At 39.5% G+C, this 16,232-nt stretch overlaps 3 protein-coding genes across 3 annotated transcripts in view; 1 reads left to right on the top strand and 2 right to left on the bottom strand.

Annotated features, from left to right (window-relative positions):
• hibch (3-hydroxyisobutyryl-CoA hydrolase) overlaps positions 1–1,490 on the top strand; it is a 28,248-nt gene extending 26,758 nt beyond the window's left edge. Inside the window, exon 14 of the mRNA XM_042494019.2 lies at positions 505–1,490. Coding sequence (XP_042349953.1) covers positions 505–620 — 116 coding nt within the window. The 3' untranslated portion in view covers positions 621–1,490. The remainder of the gene's footprint in view (positions 1–504) is intronic.
• A 2,738-nt stretch (positions 1,491–4,228) lies between these two features.
• On the bottom strand, positions 4,229–11,448 carry akap19 (A-kinase anchoring protein 19). Its single transcript, XM_088082939.1, has 2 exons — positions 10,834–11,448; positions 4,229–10,029 (listed from the first exon to the last, which is right to left on the bottom strand). Exon 2 carries the CDS (start codon positions 9,865–9,867, stop codon positions 9,415–9,417), a length of 453 nt encoding a protein of 150 aa, XP_087939065.1. The 5' UTR covers positions 9,868–10,029; positions 10,834–11,448; the 3' UTR covers positions 4,229–9,414.
• A 124-nt stretch (positions 11,449–11,572) lies between these two features.
• osgepl1 (O-sialoglycoprotein endopeptidase-like 1) lies at positions 11,573–16,036 on the bottom strand. Its single transcript, XM_042494789.2, has 7 exons — positions 15,634–16,036; positions 14,408–14,795; positions 13,800–14,004; positions 13,255–13,403; positions 12,756–12,886; positions 12,577–12,648; positions 11,573–12,485 (listed from the first exon to the last, which is right to left on the bottom strand). Exons 1-7 carry the CDS (start codon positions 15,837–15,839, stop codon positions 12,401–12,403), a joined length of 1,236 nt encoding a protein of 411 aa, XP_042350723.1. The 5' UTR covers positions 15,840–16,036; the 3' UTR covers positions 11,573–12,400.
• Between the last annotated feature and the right edge of the window lie 196 nt (positions 16,037–16,232).

Genomic DNA, 16,232 nt, shown 5'->3' with positions numbered 1-16,232 from the left:
TTTTTTTTTTATTATCACAGCCTGGGATATGGCAATGATTTGCAACATTGATTGTGACATTGCACCTAGTGGAAATCGATATGCCAAATATGGTTAAAAAAAAAACATCATCAGGTGGAAAATAGTAAAAAAAAAAAAACAAATTCCAGGCCCAGAATAATACACTGCATATTTTTATGCTTTGGGACCAAAAATGTCTGTTTGAATGGGTTGCAATGGAGCATTTCTTGCACTTGCCTGTATTTTAGAGTTATTGTAGGAGCTGAGCTGGAAATTCCAAGATTTAACAAAAATACAAAATCTTGCTATAATGTATGCCATTTGCATGAACACAGCCAAAATTATCAAACAAAAGAAGAATCAAAAGCATCTAAAATTCACCAAACAGTCCCTAAGGGTTAATAGAGATTGCAAAGACAGCAATGAACAACAAAGCATAATGGGAAAAAATTGATAATAAGTGCTGTTAAAGGATAAATAATGAATAGTTTTCTTTGTTTCCAGTGCTGGTTGACAAGGACCAGAATCCCAAATGGAAGCCGTCAACACTGGAGGAGGTGTCTGATCAGGCGGTGGAGCAGTGCTTCTCCTCGCTGGGAGACAAGGAGCTGACTTTCTGATGCTCCTCGCCTTTAAACACACTCCCCACTGAGCCCTCTCCAAGCCTGCGGTTCCCACAGCCTGTAATGGTCAGCCAGTGAGAGCACTGTGCTGCTGAGGATGTAAGAAAGTCTGTTATTGCACAACACGCACATCCACAGGTCATATAGTTGGACTCGGCACTATTAAATACAGTGAAACATTATAGAAGAAGATCCAGGCTGCTTCTCTGCTGCTGAGGAGAAGGAGCTCTGATTCATCACAGCCAGATATCAAAAATAGTAGTAGAAGAGGCAGCTAACAGATGCCCTGCGTGTCCCACCTGAAAAATGTTTAGTGTAAACTTGCTCTGCAGTGGAAGTGGAGTGTTTTTTTCTCTATTTTACATAAGTCATACAGCAGTAACTCTGCTGCTGCGAATGCAAGGAATCTGCCGCACAGCAGCATTAACAGGAGGACACGGGAGGAGAATGATCTCACCGCTGAGTGCTTTCATACATTTCCTGTGGGTGTTTGTTGATGTGACACCCATCAGTATCATCTGTATTTCTACAGTGTGGTCACTAATTCCGATAATGTGTCTCTGTTTCTTTTCTTTTCAGTGGGATAAAAAAAAAGGTTTTCTGACATTTCCACACAACACTCCTAAGACAAATGGCAGATTTCTAACATTATTGCTTCTGAGTGCCTTTACATGTTACATTGCATTTTTGTCTTGTGTTTTTATCATTTACCTTATCTGATGGACACGTCACTGTTTTTCAGTTGGTATCAAATCACCTCCCTAAACTTGAGTCCTCATAGCTGCAGTATTTATGAGATAACCAGTCAGATTAGGCATTATTGCTGGAACAAAGGGCAATAAAGAGAGTTGGTAATGTAATCTGAAATGTTGTGTGTTCTTGTTCATTTATGTTTTGAAGGACTGCAGCTGTTGAGAGTAGGATCTTTTATGACCTGCTTAAAATGTTCTTGTGAAACAGTGGCAGGGTTTTTAGAAAGTGCCTTTGTTATCAGCACTAAGCTGCTGCTCAAATATGAACTCTGGAAAATAAATATTTATTTTAGCTGCATGTCGGGTTGTAAACTGCTCTGTTTTACCTCGAGTGTTGGCAGGAAGTGCTACATATTTTCTGTGACTGTCTATAAGATCGTTACAGAGCAGTCTGTTGCAAATAAATGAGCACTTCTAACGTGTGATGGATCTACAAATAACAGATAACACATGAAGCAGGCTTCTGAACAGGTTTTTGTGATTTGGAGCACCTTTACCTCACAACTTCTTTAATTTGGGGGTTCTGGGGGGGAAATTCCCCTCAGAAAATTAAAAAAAAACAACTTGCCAGATAAACAGACCATTTTAGAGCATTTTGAAACCCTATCATAGCTTTTATTACTAAGTGCCATATTTATGGAGATTTATTTGTCTTATATTATTATTTATATTACATGTATTGCATTTATTATTGTTATTATTATTATTACAACTTATTATTTAGATTACTTATGTTATTTGTGTGGAGAGGTCGACAATCACTTTTTTCAAGTGTAATCTGTGAATATAAAACACAGTTTGCTAATACAATGCGTAAAACCCCCAAATGTGAATAGAAAATTGATCTGCAAAAGCACAAACATTTTCCAGAAATTAAAAAATATATATATCTGCAAATACATTCAGTTAATTTACAAATGAATGAAAGGCATCTGTGATGATTTTCCTACATTTACAACATTCTAACAGATATTTGTGAATCCAGTTTTTATTCATGAATCTCGATGCTACTCTTGCAGATTTGCATTTTACAATTACTTTTATTTAAATTTGTGGAATTTGTGTATTTGCAGATATGTTTGAACAAAAAATGTGAGTTTACAACTTTTTTTTGTATTTGTAGAAGTTGTTTCTCTTTCCTCAAACAAATAATATTGACACAAATATATCTCCATTTATTTTAGGGATCATATGATTGAAGGCCACGCATTGACTTTTTTTTTAACATGTTATACTACTTTTGGTGATATTTACACTTAACAAAAACTATAACAGCTGACAGTGATATAGCCAATATAACATTTCTATTTCACATTTTAGTTTTCCACCTTTTAATACATTTGAAAGTAATGAAATAGAGACAGCACACAGTGTTTGTCCTTGAGTGCACCTGCACACAGCAGTCAAGCAACAGCTTCTGCTGGAGTGTGTTCTCACCACACACACAACTGCAGTACACTGTAATAGAGCCAGCAGTAATAACAATGGCAATTTATTACGTGTATTTATGATTATTACTTCAGATGATAATGGGTGGTTACTTATCATTGCATCTTATTTCAATTTTTTTTTATACTTTTTTCATAACATTGTCTGGCTTCTCTTCCTGCCTTCACATTCACAGTCTGACTCAGTGACACACATTTTATTTCTGCAGCAGCCTCTTCTAGTCTGTGTGCCACATTCATCAGGCAGCAGCAGGCCTGTCACAGCAGTCTGAGGCGCTCTCAGCCGTCTCAGTGGGCAGACAGGACGACCTCCACGTACTGGAGACAATAAACTGCCATAAACACCGAGGACAGCGTCTGAGTCTTTCTCTGTGCGTCACTGATAAACCCTCATGCTTTATGGCTCTTCAAACAAGCGCTGGCCAGCAGTCACTTCCAAATCCTTTTTGTTTGTTCTTCATGCCGCTGAACTTTAAACCTGCTGTGTGTTCGCTCTCTTACAGGATGCAGCATGTTTGACCGGGACTTTAAAGGGGCAGCTCACCCCCAAATCAAACATAGATATGTTTTTTCTTACCCGTAGTGCAATCTATCAGTTCAGATTGTTTCGGTGTGACCTGCAGAGTGGTGGAGATATTGGCTGTAGAGATGTTTGTCTTCTCTTCAATAATGGAACTAGACGGCACTTAGCTTGTGGTGGTCAAAGCGACCAAAACTTTCATTTTTTCCGTAGATCTTTCTTACTATCGAGCTAAACCCACCAGCCATATCACGGCACACCACAGAAGCATGGATCTACTCATGGACTTATAATACTAATACTAATACTTCATATGGAGTAAAAATAAAGCACTTGTTTAAACTTACAAAAGTCTGTCCGAGCTGCTCTTAACTTTTAAGTTGACTGAATTTGAGAAAACCAGTTGAATCCTTACAAAATAACATTAACTTGTCTTCTCTAATTCAGTCAACTTAAAATTCTAAGGCAGCTCAGACCCTATTTTTTTTTACGTAAAAACAAATTGTTTTTTAGTAAGCCTAACAGTGTACATGAAATTGCTTACAAAAAGGCCTATGGATTATCTTGAGTAACATCATGACTTCTTATTCTTATATTTTAATTTTTATTTATTTTAGGGTGCTTTGAGCACCACAAGCCGAGTGCCATCTAGTTCCATTATATTGGAAAGAGGGCAGACATTTCTACAGCCGATATCTCCAACAATCAGTGGCTCACACCAAAACAATCTAGACTAATAGATAGCACAACAGGTAAGAAGAAAAAATATATATTTTGGGGTGAAGTGTCCCTTTTAAATGTGCCACTAATATGTTAAAAAGCACAGGTGTGAGGTTGCTCTGAAGTCGTAATTAAGAAATAAATATTAAAGTGTTTCAATAATGATAGAAGGCATAAATCTGATTTATTGGCATCATCAGTTTTTACACATACTGTATGTACAGTTTGATGAATATTGGACTACAGGAATAAGCAAAAAGTCACACATTTTATGTTATTTGATGATGATGTATTCACAGGCTGACAGGTATCATCTTACACAGCTGCTTCCTGGAGGCCGTTTCTCACTTATTTGGCAGAGAAGTCATGGAAACAATGCAGGAGGGTCCTGGCTGCTGCTTGGGTTTCACTTTATAGTCAAGTCAGCTCATCTTTTTATGCATCAACTCCACTGCACTATGACTTCTTCTATCTATGGCTGCTGTCACTCACTGGCACATCAGAGGCATCATGGGTACAGGGGTTTCAATTTCTATAGCAGAATAATTTTACACCACTGTGCTGTCTGTCAAAAATTAAAGAGAGATCATTCACTTGATTGACTTTGCCAAGCAGCATAAAATGAGTAGTTTATGGAATTACATGTCAGTGTGAAGGATTTTATGGGCATTTATCGGCAGAAAATGAATATATTATTCAGAAATGATTTCATTAGTATATAATCACCTTAAGCTAAGGATTATTGTGGTTGCATTACCTCAGAATGAGCCATTTAACCCTTTGAAACCTGGAGTGACACCTCTTTTCTCGTGCTGCTTTCAGACACCTTTCACAATTATTTAAAGCTTTGAACCCTGAGAGAACTGGTATTGATTTCTTTCAAAAACATAGGAAACAAGACAATGACCTACTTGGTAAGATACATGTTCATCAAAATGCAAGAAATTAGTAACTTTAGAAAAAAAGTTTTAAAAAGCTAGGGAAAATGTCTAGAGGGAAAAAAGCTAATGAAAAAGTATATTCATATATTTATATTTTTTCAAAGCACTTTCTTCCACATCATCATTGATCTTTTTCAACTTTCTTTTATTTATTTATTAATTTTTTTGGACTAATTTCCACCCAATTGTCTTGTACTTTTTATTAATTCGTTTATAGTTTGTTTTTTTTTCCTTTGTCTTATTTTTTGGCCATTTATTTTTCTTTTATTGCTCATTGCCTTCTTCCCATGTTTTTAAAAGAAATCAAGCAAATTTGCTCAGGTTTCCAAAGGGTTAATTCCAATATGAAGTGGGTTCTAGACTTGGGCTTTAAATAAACCAAAGAAAATCTTGGTTGACTGAAATACTTTTGTTATGGTCATAGATCCACAGAGATCCAAAATCTAGGTCCCAGGTGTGCTAATCAGGAGGGATTGGGTGCAACTGTGATGTTCTCCTCAGCTGCTGGTGATCAGCCAGGCTGAGAGGTTTTATAGGGAGGTTTGGTTTTCCTTCTCAGTTGGTTGTGTGTCTCCAGAGGGACAGCACCTTCAGTTGGCTCTGTGTGTTTTTTGTCATGGGTGGAACTCTGAGTTTGAGTGTGTATCGAGTGCGATTTTTCTTTTGGCCTTTAATTTTGTTTCCTCCCCGTTCACTGTCTCCCACTTTTTCCCACTCCCACCTTTCACTATTTTCTGAGATGTTATAGATGAAAAGGTTAACCAAGAATTTAATTGACAGATTCACTGATCATGAAAATAATTGTTAGTGGCAGCCCTAATTTAATCTGTACCAAAGGTCTTAACAGCCTTCCAGGGAATCTGTCCACCTTGAGATGAATAAATCCTTCAGTAGTTGGCAAGTTTGGCAGCATCTCCCATCTCTGTGCAAACACCTGCTGCTGTCAAATAATTTAAAATGAGTGACCTTTAAAAAACTACAGATTTCCAAAAGGGAGCATTGGCAACCTTTCAGTCAGAGCTAAAAGCGTCAACTGGAAGACACAGATGATTGGCTGTAGACAGGCGTTAATGTTTGATCCCAGTTTTAACTCTTTGTGGTGCAGACACGATCCCTCCATGGCTGTCTGCACAAAGACAATCCAATGCATTGGTTTTCTTTAGACAACATGAGTTATAATACTGGATCTCTTGTGAAGTTGTAAAAATCGGTGATACCACAATCTGTAAAAACTTTACCATCACCAAGTTTGGGGTCAGAATTCCCAATATCACTAAAATCAACATGTAAAATGGCACGACTCATCCTCCGGCATGTGGACTATAAAGAAAATGTGCAAGTTTAATAGCATAAACTGACTAAAATCTGGCGATGACATTCTCTGTTATCAGCTCTTTCGTGTGCTGTAGGCCTTTTGCTGTTTTTGAATTCCAACATTGACAGCAAACAACGTTCAGCACAGCCAGGGGGATTAGCCTTTATCATTTGATTTGAAACTAAACAAATGGCACCAGATTAAGAATTAGGAATATGGCGTGTCATCTTTAATCTTCAGTGTGTTCACAACATGTTTTGGATGACCCCGACAGATTAATCTGTCCACGTAGATTAGTGCAAGTTCTGTTTTATGAGTTGATTTTCAGCATGATGGGAAAGTGTTTCATTACACGCATCATGTTTCTGTAGAGAAACCTCTCTGTCAGCAGCCCTTCGATTAATCATCACTTAACGCCTGTAAACTTTATAATGCCATTAGCAAGGACTTTTTGAATGATGCAACTTTTCCCTGTAAAGGGCAGAGTTTCAGATAGCACTGAAACAGCTTCTATGTTGGTTAGACTTCCCAATACAGTGTGACCTGCATTAGTGTTGGCCAACTGAAACAATTAGTGTCGTAAGAGAAGAACTAGGGAGAAGGCAAGTGGAGAGAAAAATACCCTGCCACTGTTTAATATGGCTTATCAGCTTGTATTGAAGTATTCTTAGGGTTACTGGTCCGTACTGGTATGGTTCTTTCATTACTTAAACACTCTTCAAAATTGTTATCACTGGAAATCATTGTGGCAGTATAGTATCGTCTTAAATGCATTTCTGTAGCTAGCACTGGGACATGAATTTTGGGTATATCCCAATGACATTGTTTTGTACGGAAGCCAAAAACGGCTGTGCTTGCTATTATTTTAATGTTATTTCTCATGATCGCAGGTTATTAATTTCAAAATCTAGAGATTAGGAATGTGTTTCTCATTATAACGGGGTAAATTCATGTTGATTCTCAAAATCAAAAAGGATAGTTTCTCGAAAAAGAGAAAAAAGTTCTTTTAAAATTGATAACGCCTCACTGACTGCTGAAGCCTATAATTACAATGTGATTTTAAGAAAACAGAAGTCAATTTCTTGTGATGAATCACATCATTATCTCGAGAAATCAATATTTTGATTTCTCAAAATAAAAAAATTAACCGTTATTGTGAGAAAATTAGATTTCTTATCTTGAGATGACAAAATAATTAACTTGAGATCTCAAGGTAATGGCATTCAAGTGGTCAAGTGAACTGCTGTCGAGCTCGAGAAAACAAAAGTCCTTTTCTGGTGATGAATCATAAAATTTTGTTTTCTTTTTCTCAAGAATCAAAATGATAATGTGATTATGTGACAGAGAAAACAAAAGTCGATTTTTCAGGATGAGAAGACAATCATAAAAAAACCACTTGCATTTCCTCAAGATCACATCATAATCATAGCTTGCTGTGGTCAAGTGAGCCATCTCAAGAAATTGGCCTTTTTGTCTCCAGAGTCGAGACTGATGGCAGCTCACTTGACCGCAATAATTTATAATTATTGTGATCTCAAGAAAACAAAATCTGATTTCTCTGAATTACAAGATAGCCTAATTTATCCAGAGAAAACGACTTCTGTTTTTTAAATGATCACATGATAATTATGGCCTTTTGAGATCAAGTCAGGCGTTGTTGATCTTGCAACAATTAATCTCTAGATAACTAAATAATTAAATTGTGCTCTCGAGATATTAGCATTAAAAAACTAATAGCAAGCATTGCTGCTCTCAGCTTCCATACATTAGAGTACCTGTGCGCAAATCTGCAGCTACATTGACCTCTCTGTCCAGCTAGCAGAGCTGTGTAATATCCCCTCTCATATAAATCAAATAGTAGAAAACAGTGTCGGGCTCATAGCAACATTCATTAAGGACTTTTGCGGTTGTGAACCTCTATTCCAAATATATCTACTCTATCCCCTGGTTAGTATTGTTGCCCTCTATTATAGAGCAGCACCACACTATTTTAAGAAGTCATATATAGACTGGATTGACATGTCACGGGTTTCGAGGTCTGCATATTTGTGCTGTTGTCCTCTATAGGGCAGATGGCAGTATTTCTCAGGTTGGCGTGATACAATTACATAATGTTGACAAAAAAACTAGGCCTACAACATTTTAGCCAAAACCACGTGTTTTTTTGTTTGTTTTATAACTTGAGTTCTGTTGACGGGCCAAATCCATGCTGAAAAGTGTGTCAATCCTTTTTAATGCCCTGGTTCCTTTGTGGTTAAGAGGCCAGCAGGTCCCCAGGGATCTAGGTCCCTAATGTTAAAGATTCCAAACTGTGTGTGCGCAGAATATCCTGCAGTTCAGGAAACTCATCACAAAATTTCCTGGACTCATTTCGAGGACCCTGTCTGTTGGAACGAACGCTGCGGTCGAGGCTGCCTAATGGCGGAGTTGAGGAAGATGCTCCTCTTTGCAGCTCCGCCACAGGATCTCCAGGGATGCCATTAAGGGAGAACTTCAGCACAATGAGCTCTTTTGCTCAGACTGGAAGGAGCCGGACAGCTGGGTGTGTTTCTGACCTGATGACACCAGTGAGAGTTTTCAAGTGAGAGTCTTCACCAAATGAAGGGATCTATTAATAGCTTTCTCCGTAAGAGGAGGGAATGTTGGCTGTGGGACAGCATCGATGGATGGGGTAGACTTTCACTGGCAAAGGGGAACATTACAATTCCAGGCAATATCTGATAGGATTTCTTGCTTTGCCACAGAGAGCCAACACCTACTGGGAAAGGGGACAAATAAGGTCTCTGAAAGACGATATCCGAAAGAAGACGCTCCTGACTCCAGCTTTGTTGCAGATAATCACAGGAACATGGATCAGAGTGCTTTGGTCGCTTTGGAGGAGGATTTTTACGTGCAGTCCAAGTATAATCCAATCCAAAAGGGGGTCAAAGCTGAATTACTAACAGCTCATTCATATTCTCGCTCTGAGCAGGTAAACAATTCATTCTGAATGAAGGCGTTTGAGACCATTGGCCTTGTTTAACAACGTAGAACCTCCAAGGTCAAGGCAGTCTCGGCTTAGCCCAGGCCTTTCCACTTTGACATCCCTTCCTAAGTCATGGCACGTCACATTCAATGTAAGGGATGTCACTGTAGCGGCGGTCTACCTCCACCCACTGCTGCACGGCCCGGGCCACGATCTCTTCAGACAGCCTCTGGGCGTACTCCAACAGCACAGGGCTAACCTGAGGGGTGTTCTCTGCCAGGCCCATCTCGGAGTGCACCAAGTAGGCTTTCTCGCCCTTTGCTTCCTTGGCTTTGCCTTCCACCTTCTCTGTAGAGTTCGCATTTTGGGCTGCGGAGTCGCTCCTTTTGGACTTGACGCACCCCATGTTCTGGAGGATGGAGCATTGATTAACTGTAGTGTGGAAAATGTGCGGTGGCAGTAAGGTGCAAGAGTCTTTGGTTAGATTCCTAACTCGCACATCAATGTTTTCATTTTGCTCCAGGAAGTTAGCAACTCTGTGCCTCCCCACGACTTCGCTCTGCTGCCTTTGCGCTCCTGTCATCCACTCTCATCCATGTCTGAGTGTGACGCTGATTGTTACTCAGTAAAGGGTGGTGATTTCAAGGGCACTTGGGGGCGACCGGCTAGGAGGACCATCCTTGTGTGCTGGTGTTGAAACAATCAGTCCTGCTCCATTGCCGGCTAGAACTCATCCCTTCCTCAACTGCAGAGAGAGAGAGAGAGAGAGAGAGAGAGAGAGAGAGTGGAAAGAGATAGCGTGAGGATTTCAGTGATTTATTTCCCATCAGAAGCAGCCTATAAATACCAGATGGCGGGAACGAGGAAAAGGATTGTGAACGATTTTCACAGAGTGACCCAGGCTCCAGCCACTGGCTCCAGGTCAAGGCCTCTGGTGGCTCACCTCTGCAGGGTCATTTTTCTGCTCCTCTGCACATCAAGTGTTACTCATTCACCTCCCCCTCCTCTACCTCACAGTGTTTTATGACTCAATCCCTCGGCCTATTTTGTATTGCATGACACGGGTACGTCTGTCTCTAGCTTGAGTGCACTGATGCTGTTCTGTTGTAAGCCTGTGTCTCCCATCTGTTCCACTAACCGTAGCCTTGCAGCCTGATTCACAGTGACAGCTCCTTTTCTAGGACTACAGGCCTTGGCACACAGCAAACATGTGCTTCATTCAGAAAGCTGCACAACATGCAGGCCATGAATGATTTATGCAGAGTGGGGAGTCTCCCTGTGAGTAACACATTTGGAGGTGCAGCACCTCAACACAGGAACTGTCTCAAAATCCTCCACCAGATCTGATACTATGTTATTGTGTTTAAATGGTGGTAAATGTGTCTTAATGTGAACCAAAGAGTGAAAGCATCCATTAGCTGTCAGAGGGTTTTGGATTAAACCTGATTTGTTTGAACAACACAGTGCAAACCCTCTCTGAGCCTCAATGGAAATACATCTGCAAGCATGAGATTAAAATGAATATGTGATCCTGTAGAGCTATACATACTTTTCACACAGTGTGCCAAATGCGTCAGGTTGTTCTCCATTCCAACAAAAATCATAATAATCCGTTGAAAGAGGAAATAACCCAAGGTCGTTCAAGTAAATAATAATCCGGACATCATGTGGTGTCGCGCCGGTTCTCCTGCCCTCTCCTCCGCGCTCCAAACAGCATCCGAGCAATTTCCACTTTATGGTTGTGTGCAACGTGGAGAGAAACAAAAAAATATCCCCCGAAGTTGTTGCTGCTGGTTTGGTTTCTGTGGGATGAAGAGGTCCGCACCAGATTTTAAAAATGATCTCCGAGTGGGGGGTAACCACAGGATGGTGAGGCAGACGGCAGACGGTTTCCCTGTTGCCTCCACGCCGGTCAACACCGTGTGGGTCTCCTCCTCAACACAGAGACAATCAGATGTCTGGACTCACTTCAGCGCAACAGCACTGAGCGGCAACTACGGAGCTGCAGCGGCGCTCAGGAGAGAGAGTCCGGGCGCTGCGCACTGACAGCGGCTCTCTGCACCGCCGCGGGCTGGGCCAACACTGACACCTGGCGGCCGTACTGAGAAACTACAGCAAAACAAAATAAATAAAATAAAATAAAAATATAGGTGCACACACTCATCTTCAGTGGTGCAAACATTATACAGACTCTTAAGTCAAAATAAAAATGTACATACTCCATTACAACTAAAGGCCATACATTACAATTTATTGCTTACTTAAAAAAGTAAAACTTCCAAAGTTTTATTAACAAAATATAGGGGAGACTGGAAACAGTTGCAAGCATGGTCCACAGGCCAGGTCATAATTTGGTAACACCTAAAGTGTCAAAATCTCTTTGGTACTAGTCTTTTTATACTTTCAAACATCATAACTAGGGGTCAACAGATTATCAGCCACTGAACACACAAAAAAAGTCACTTTGATGGAATTTATATTTTCAGGTAGTTTTGTGTCATTAAAAAATGCAATGTTTAAAAAACACTTTTATTAATAAATAGATGCTTAATGTGCTTAAACATATATCATATACTGTACAAACATTTAAACAGTTTTTTTAACAAACATAAACACTTAAGTTTTTGCTCTGGATTTGTACAGGTTGAGGTTAAAGATCTAAGACTTTTTATGTATGCAATCGATTTATTTCTTTCAAACTTTGGTCACAAATCAAGTTAAGTTAAAATCTGTGTTAGCGAGTGCTTCTCATTTTCCAGGGTTAACCCATCCACCTAAAGGGTGTGGCAGATAAAGATGTTGATTAAACGGCATCATTACTACACAGGTGTGCCTTGGGATGGTCGCAATAAAAGAACACTTTGAAATGTGCTTTTTGATCACACAACACAATGCCACAGGTGTAACAAGTTCAGACCAAAATTTAAGAGAAATATACCTGTTGAGTGCATAAAAAAGTCTTAGATCTTTAACTTAAACCTGTGAAAAATAGGAGCAAAAACTTAAGTGTTGCATTTAAATTTTAGTTCAGTGTATATACACAATATATACTCTAAACTGGGGGAAATTTCTGATTAAAAAACACTTTTTTTGCGCAGAACAAAGCCAACAGTGTGTCAGTCGGGGATCTTCATCCTGACTGCTGGCAACCTGATCGCTGCTGCCTTCACCTCTGCTGTCATGTCAACACCCAGTGCTGCCCTGGAATACAACATTTATGTGAGTTAATGGTAAAAATTGGTATCTTTCACTGAAATTGTAAATCAAAAATTTTTGATTCTGATTTATTTACTTTGGCTCATAGGAGACATCCACATTTGGAGGCAGTATCCCTTTCCCCTCTCTCAGCCGTTCAACACCGTTCCTGGTTTTAAAAAGAAAAGGTTGTTTTAGATGGACGGGACTCTCCACTGAGGTGAATCACCTGAATGAATTCACTGTCAAAGCTTTACCGAACGTCGGTATACACACCACGCAATCATCACTCCGTTGTCAGTGCAGAATTTGGCTGGAGGACAGAGCAGGTTCAGTCCTGTTGTGTCAGTGATTATTGTCAAAGCCTTGCGGATGTACTGATTGCTCGCAACTCCTCCAGACAGCACCTGTCAAAGAAGGGTTAACAGTGACATCTTCATATCCATATTCACAGCCATTAAAGGATGATAGTCTGTACAAATTTTGTGAGGGCCCTTTAAAATCAGTCGAGGGGCCTTAATTTGGGATATGCCTGATGTATCAGTACTTTCTGACACCCCTACCCTGTCTGTGGCTCTCAGGTCTACGCTAATTAGAAAACCTAAATCTAATTCTAAAATGTAAAAACATTAAGAGACTTAAAATGCCATTTATAATCACCTTTTCTCCAATGAACAATCTGTAACTGTAATGCTGGGCATTGGCATTGCTGGTATTGCAAAAAAATGTTATTTTCATTAATTAAATAAAAGATAAAGGGACGTAATACACTCACCAAGGTGGGATTTTTGGATGGCAGCAGGTTGTTTGCCTTACAAAACAAGATTGCACGATGTGTGCGCTTTGCAAGATGAGAGGCAACAGTGTGCTGCGTGGCTGCTGCTATGTCATTCACACAGGACAGCAGCGTCCCCTCCTCTATACCTACAGAGGAGAGGGAGAAATTAGGTTACACATCTAATTTATTTAAATGTGAATTTCCCCAACAGTTTCAGTAAACTATGAAACTGGAAGAGTGTCATCGTACAAATATAGTGAATGAACATTATCACTTCTTTTTAAACATGCGTCTCATTTGTTTCTGGTGTGCAAATGAAAATTGTCTTTTTATTTTCCCAAAGTGCCATTTTCACGCATAAACCTGTCAAAATTCATTCATTCACTCATTCATTTTGCATTTATTTCTTCCTTGTAAAGAAGAAAAGATTTTTTTTTCTTATCCACCTGTGTTGGACAAGTCCAATGTCCACTCTAAAGAAAGGTCTATGAATCTGATCAGTGGTATGGAGGTTATAGTTGTCACTATGTGGGTCCTCATACCTTCTTCCGCCTCTTTTTTCATTATTGTTAAGTTCACTTGATTCCGTAGCCCGGTGAAAGAAAAGCAGCAGTCAAATGTTCGTCCCATCGGTGTCTTAAAAGCGAACCTCGTCCTGTCTCCATTCCTTGCTAGAAGCTCTATAGCTTGACCTCCACTTAGTGTGGAGCACAGCGGGTGTTTTATGAGGGACAAACGTCTTGCCACCTGTGAATGCACAAAAGATAGTTATAGGGATGCAAGATATTGGATTTTTGCCGATATCCGATATGCAGATATTATCTACAGTACTGTGCAAAAGTCTTAGGCCACCTTAAACTTTGTTATTTTACCACGGTTATAAATATCACACATATTTATTTCTCTGTAGTGTCTTTACTAAAATACAACTACAACATACAGAAAATATATATACAGCATTAAAAATGCAAATATTTCAGAATAAAACTATTTCAACAGGCTAACGTTGACTGATCATTCGTATCTTCAGCTCTCAAGGGGTAGCCCTAAATATGCCGATATTATTGTGCATCCTTAGATATTTGTTTACGATCACAAACTAAACATCATGACCACTAAAAACAGCCATATTTTACTCTTAAGGCCGTACTTTATCCAGTGTGTCCCCTGGAGCTTCGTCCAGACTTTGACCCAAAAGTAGAAAGTTGTCAACTCCTCGAGCCACAGCGAGAAGTGCGTGACCCCCAGAAACCAGCAGGACCAGGAAGGGGAAGTCAACAGGATGGAGCATCCTGACGGTCAGCGCGTGAGCCTCCATGTGGTGGATGGGGATGAAGGGCTTGTTGTGCTGCCTCACAAACCTCTGACTGAACTCAAGACCGATCCCCAAGCTCAGGGCCAAGCCCGGCTTCACGGTGGTCGCCACCGCTGAGAGCAGGCTCGGGTCCACGCTGCTCCTCTCCAAAGCCTCCTGGACCACACGCTCTATGTTTTGCCTGTGGAGCTGCTGAGCCACCGTGGGGATGATGCCACCAGCCCTGCAGTATTCAGGAGGGAGGGAATATGTCAAAACAAAAGCCTTAAAGCACATTAATGGAATGTAACTAAGTACATTTACTCAAGCACTAAACTTAAAGTATAAATTTAAGGTACTTATTTTACTTTGGTATTTTCTTTTCATGCCTCTTTCTACTTTTACTGCACTATAATTCAAAGGGAAATATTGTATTTGTGTTTTTTTTTTTACTTCACTGCATTAATCTGACAGCTTAGTTACAATTTTTCAAAATAAGACGCTTGCATAAAAATGTAAGATTTTATCAAATGTTTTCTGTTAAAAATCAAATTACCAAACAGGTTATACAGGTACAACTGAAATGATTAGTTGATTAATCAATAGGCCAACAGACAAATATATTCAGTTATTTGTTTTCAATAATTTTGAGGGTTTTTTAAGGGTTTTTTTTTAAAGTGTTTTCTACATTGGGTACTTTAAATTTAATACTTAAAGCACATTTTTCTGATGATACTTACTTTTACAAATATAATAAACATAGAAACTGTAAAAACAGAAATTATTGTTGAAAATTCACATTTCTGACAGTCCTTAAAGATGGTACTTATATACATATATATACACTATAAATGACCCCATATGTAATGGGCAAAAACTGTAAAAACAGAAATGACATTTCTGATAGTCCTTAATGATGGTACTTACTTTTACAAGAAACAAGTATCTTAAATGCAGAACTTTCACATGTAATAGAGTATTTCCACAGTTTAGTATTAGTACTTTTACTTAAGTGAAGTAAAATGCACACTTCTTCCACCACTGCTCAAGCAATATTAAGTGAGTACAGCTGTGACACCCACCTCAGGTGAACTTGTTTCTGTGAATGCAGACACTCTCCCAGTATCTCACCAGTCTCGTCCAGCACAGCAGCTCCAGTGTCATCACAGCTGGTCTCAATGCCCAGAACCAGTCTGGAGTACAATGCTTTTCCAGTTGAAGGAGAGAACCAAGAAGTCTGTCTAAACTGAAGCAGCCTGTGCAGGATTTTTACTTTAGTAGGGAACATGGCTGTGAGCCTTGAGTGAGCTAGCTGCGAGTTTAAAAACGGAGGCTGACCTCACCTCATTCCCGTTTGAATCTTATATTCGCAAACTAAAAACCGGAGATGAACATGGAGATGCCTCATTTGGTTTTAGGGCCAAAAACAAACAAAAAAATCCGCAGCGTTCAGAGCAGAAGCACAAGTGTCCTTAGTATTCTTCCTTCACCGTGTCCGAGTGTCACATGTAAATAATTCCGTACAACGACAACTCTGTGACCTAAGAATAAGCACACACATCCAAGTTAGACACTGACAAATGTATTAGCAAAACAATTCACATTAAACCAGTAAAAGGTGTTCTTTTAGATGCCCTATCATTTTACAGAACTGTTCAGAAAATGAAGCCCAGGTCCAAAA

Source organism: Plectropomus leopardus, chromosome 10, assembly GCF_026936395.1.
Source record: "Plectropomus leopardus strain MGB_pleo_1.0 chromosome 10, ASM2693639v1, whole genome shotgun sequence".
Classification (NCBI taxonomy): Eukaryota; Metazoa; Chordata; class Actinopteri; order Perciformes; family Serranidae; genus Plectropomus; species Plectropomus leopardus.
Note: the sequence above shows the minus strand (reverse complement) of the source record. Positions and strands in the feature narration are given on the sequence as shown.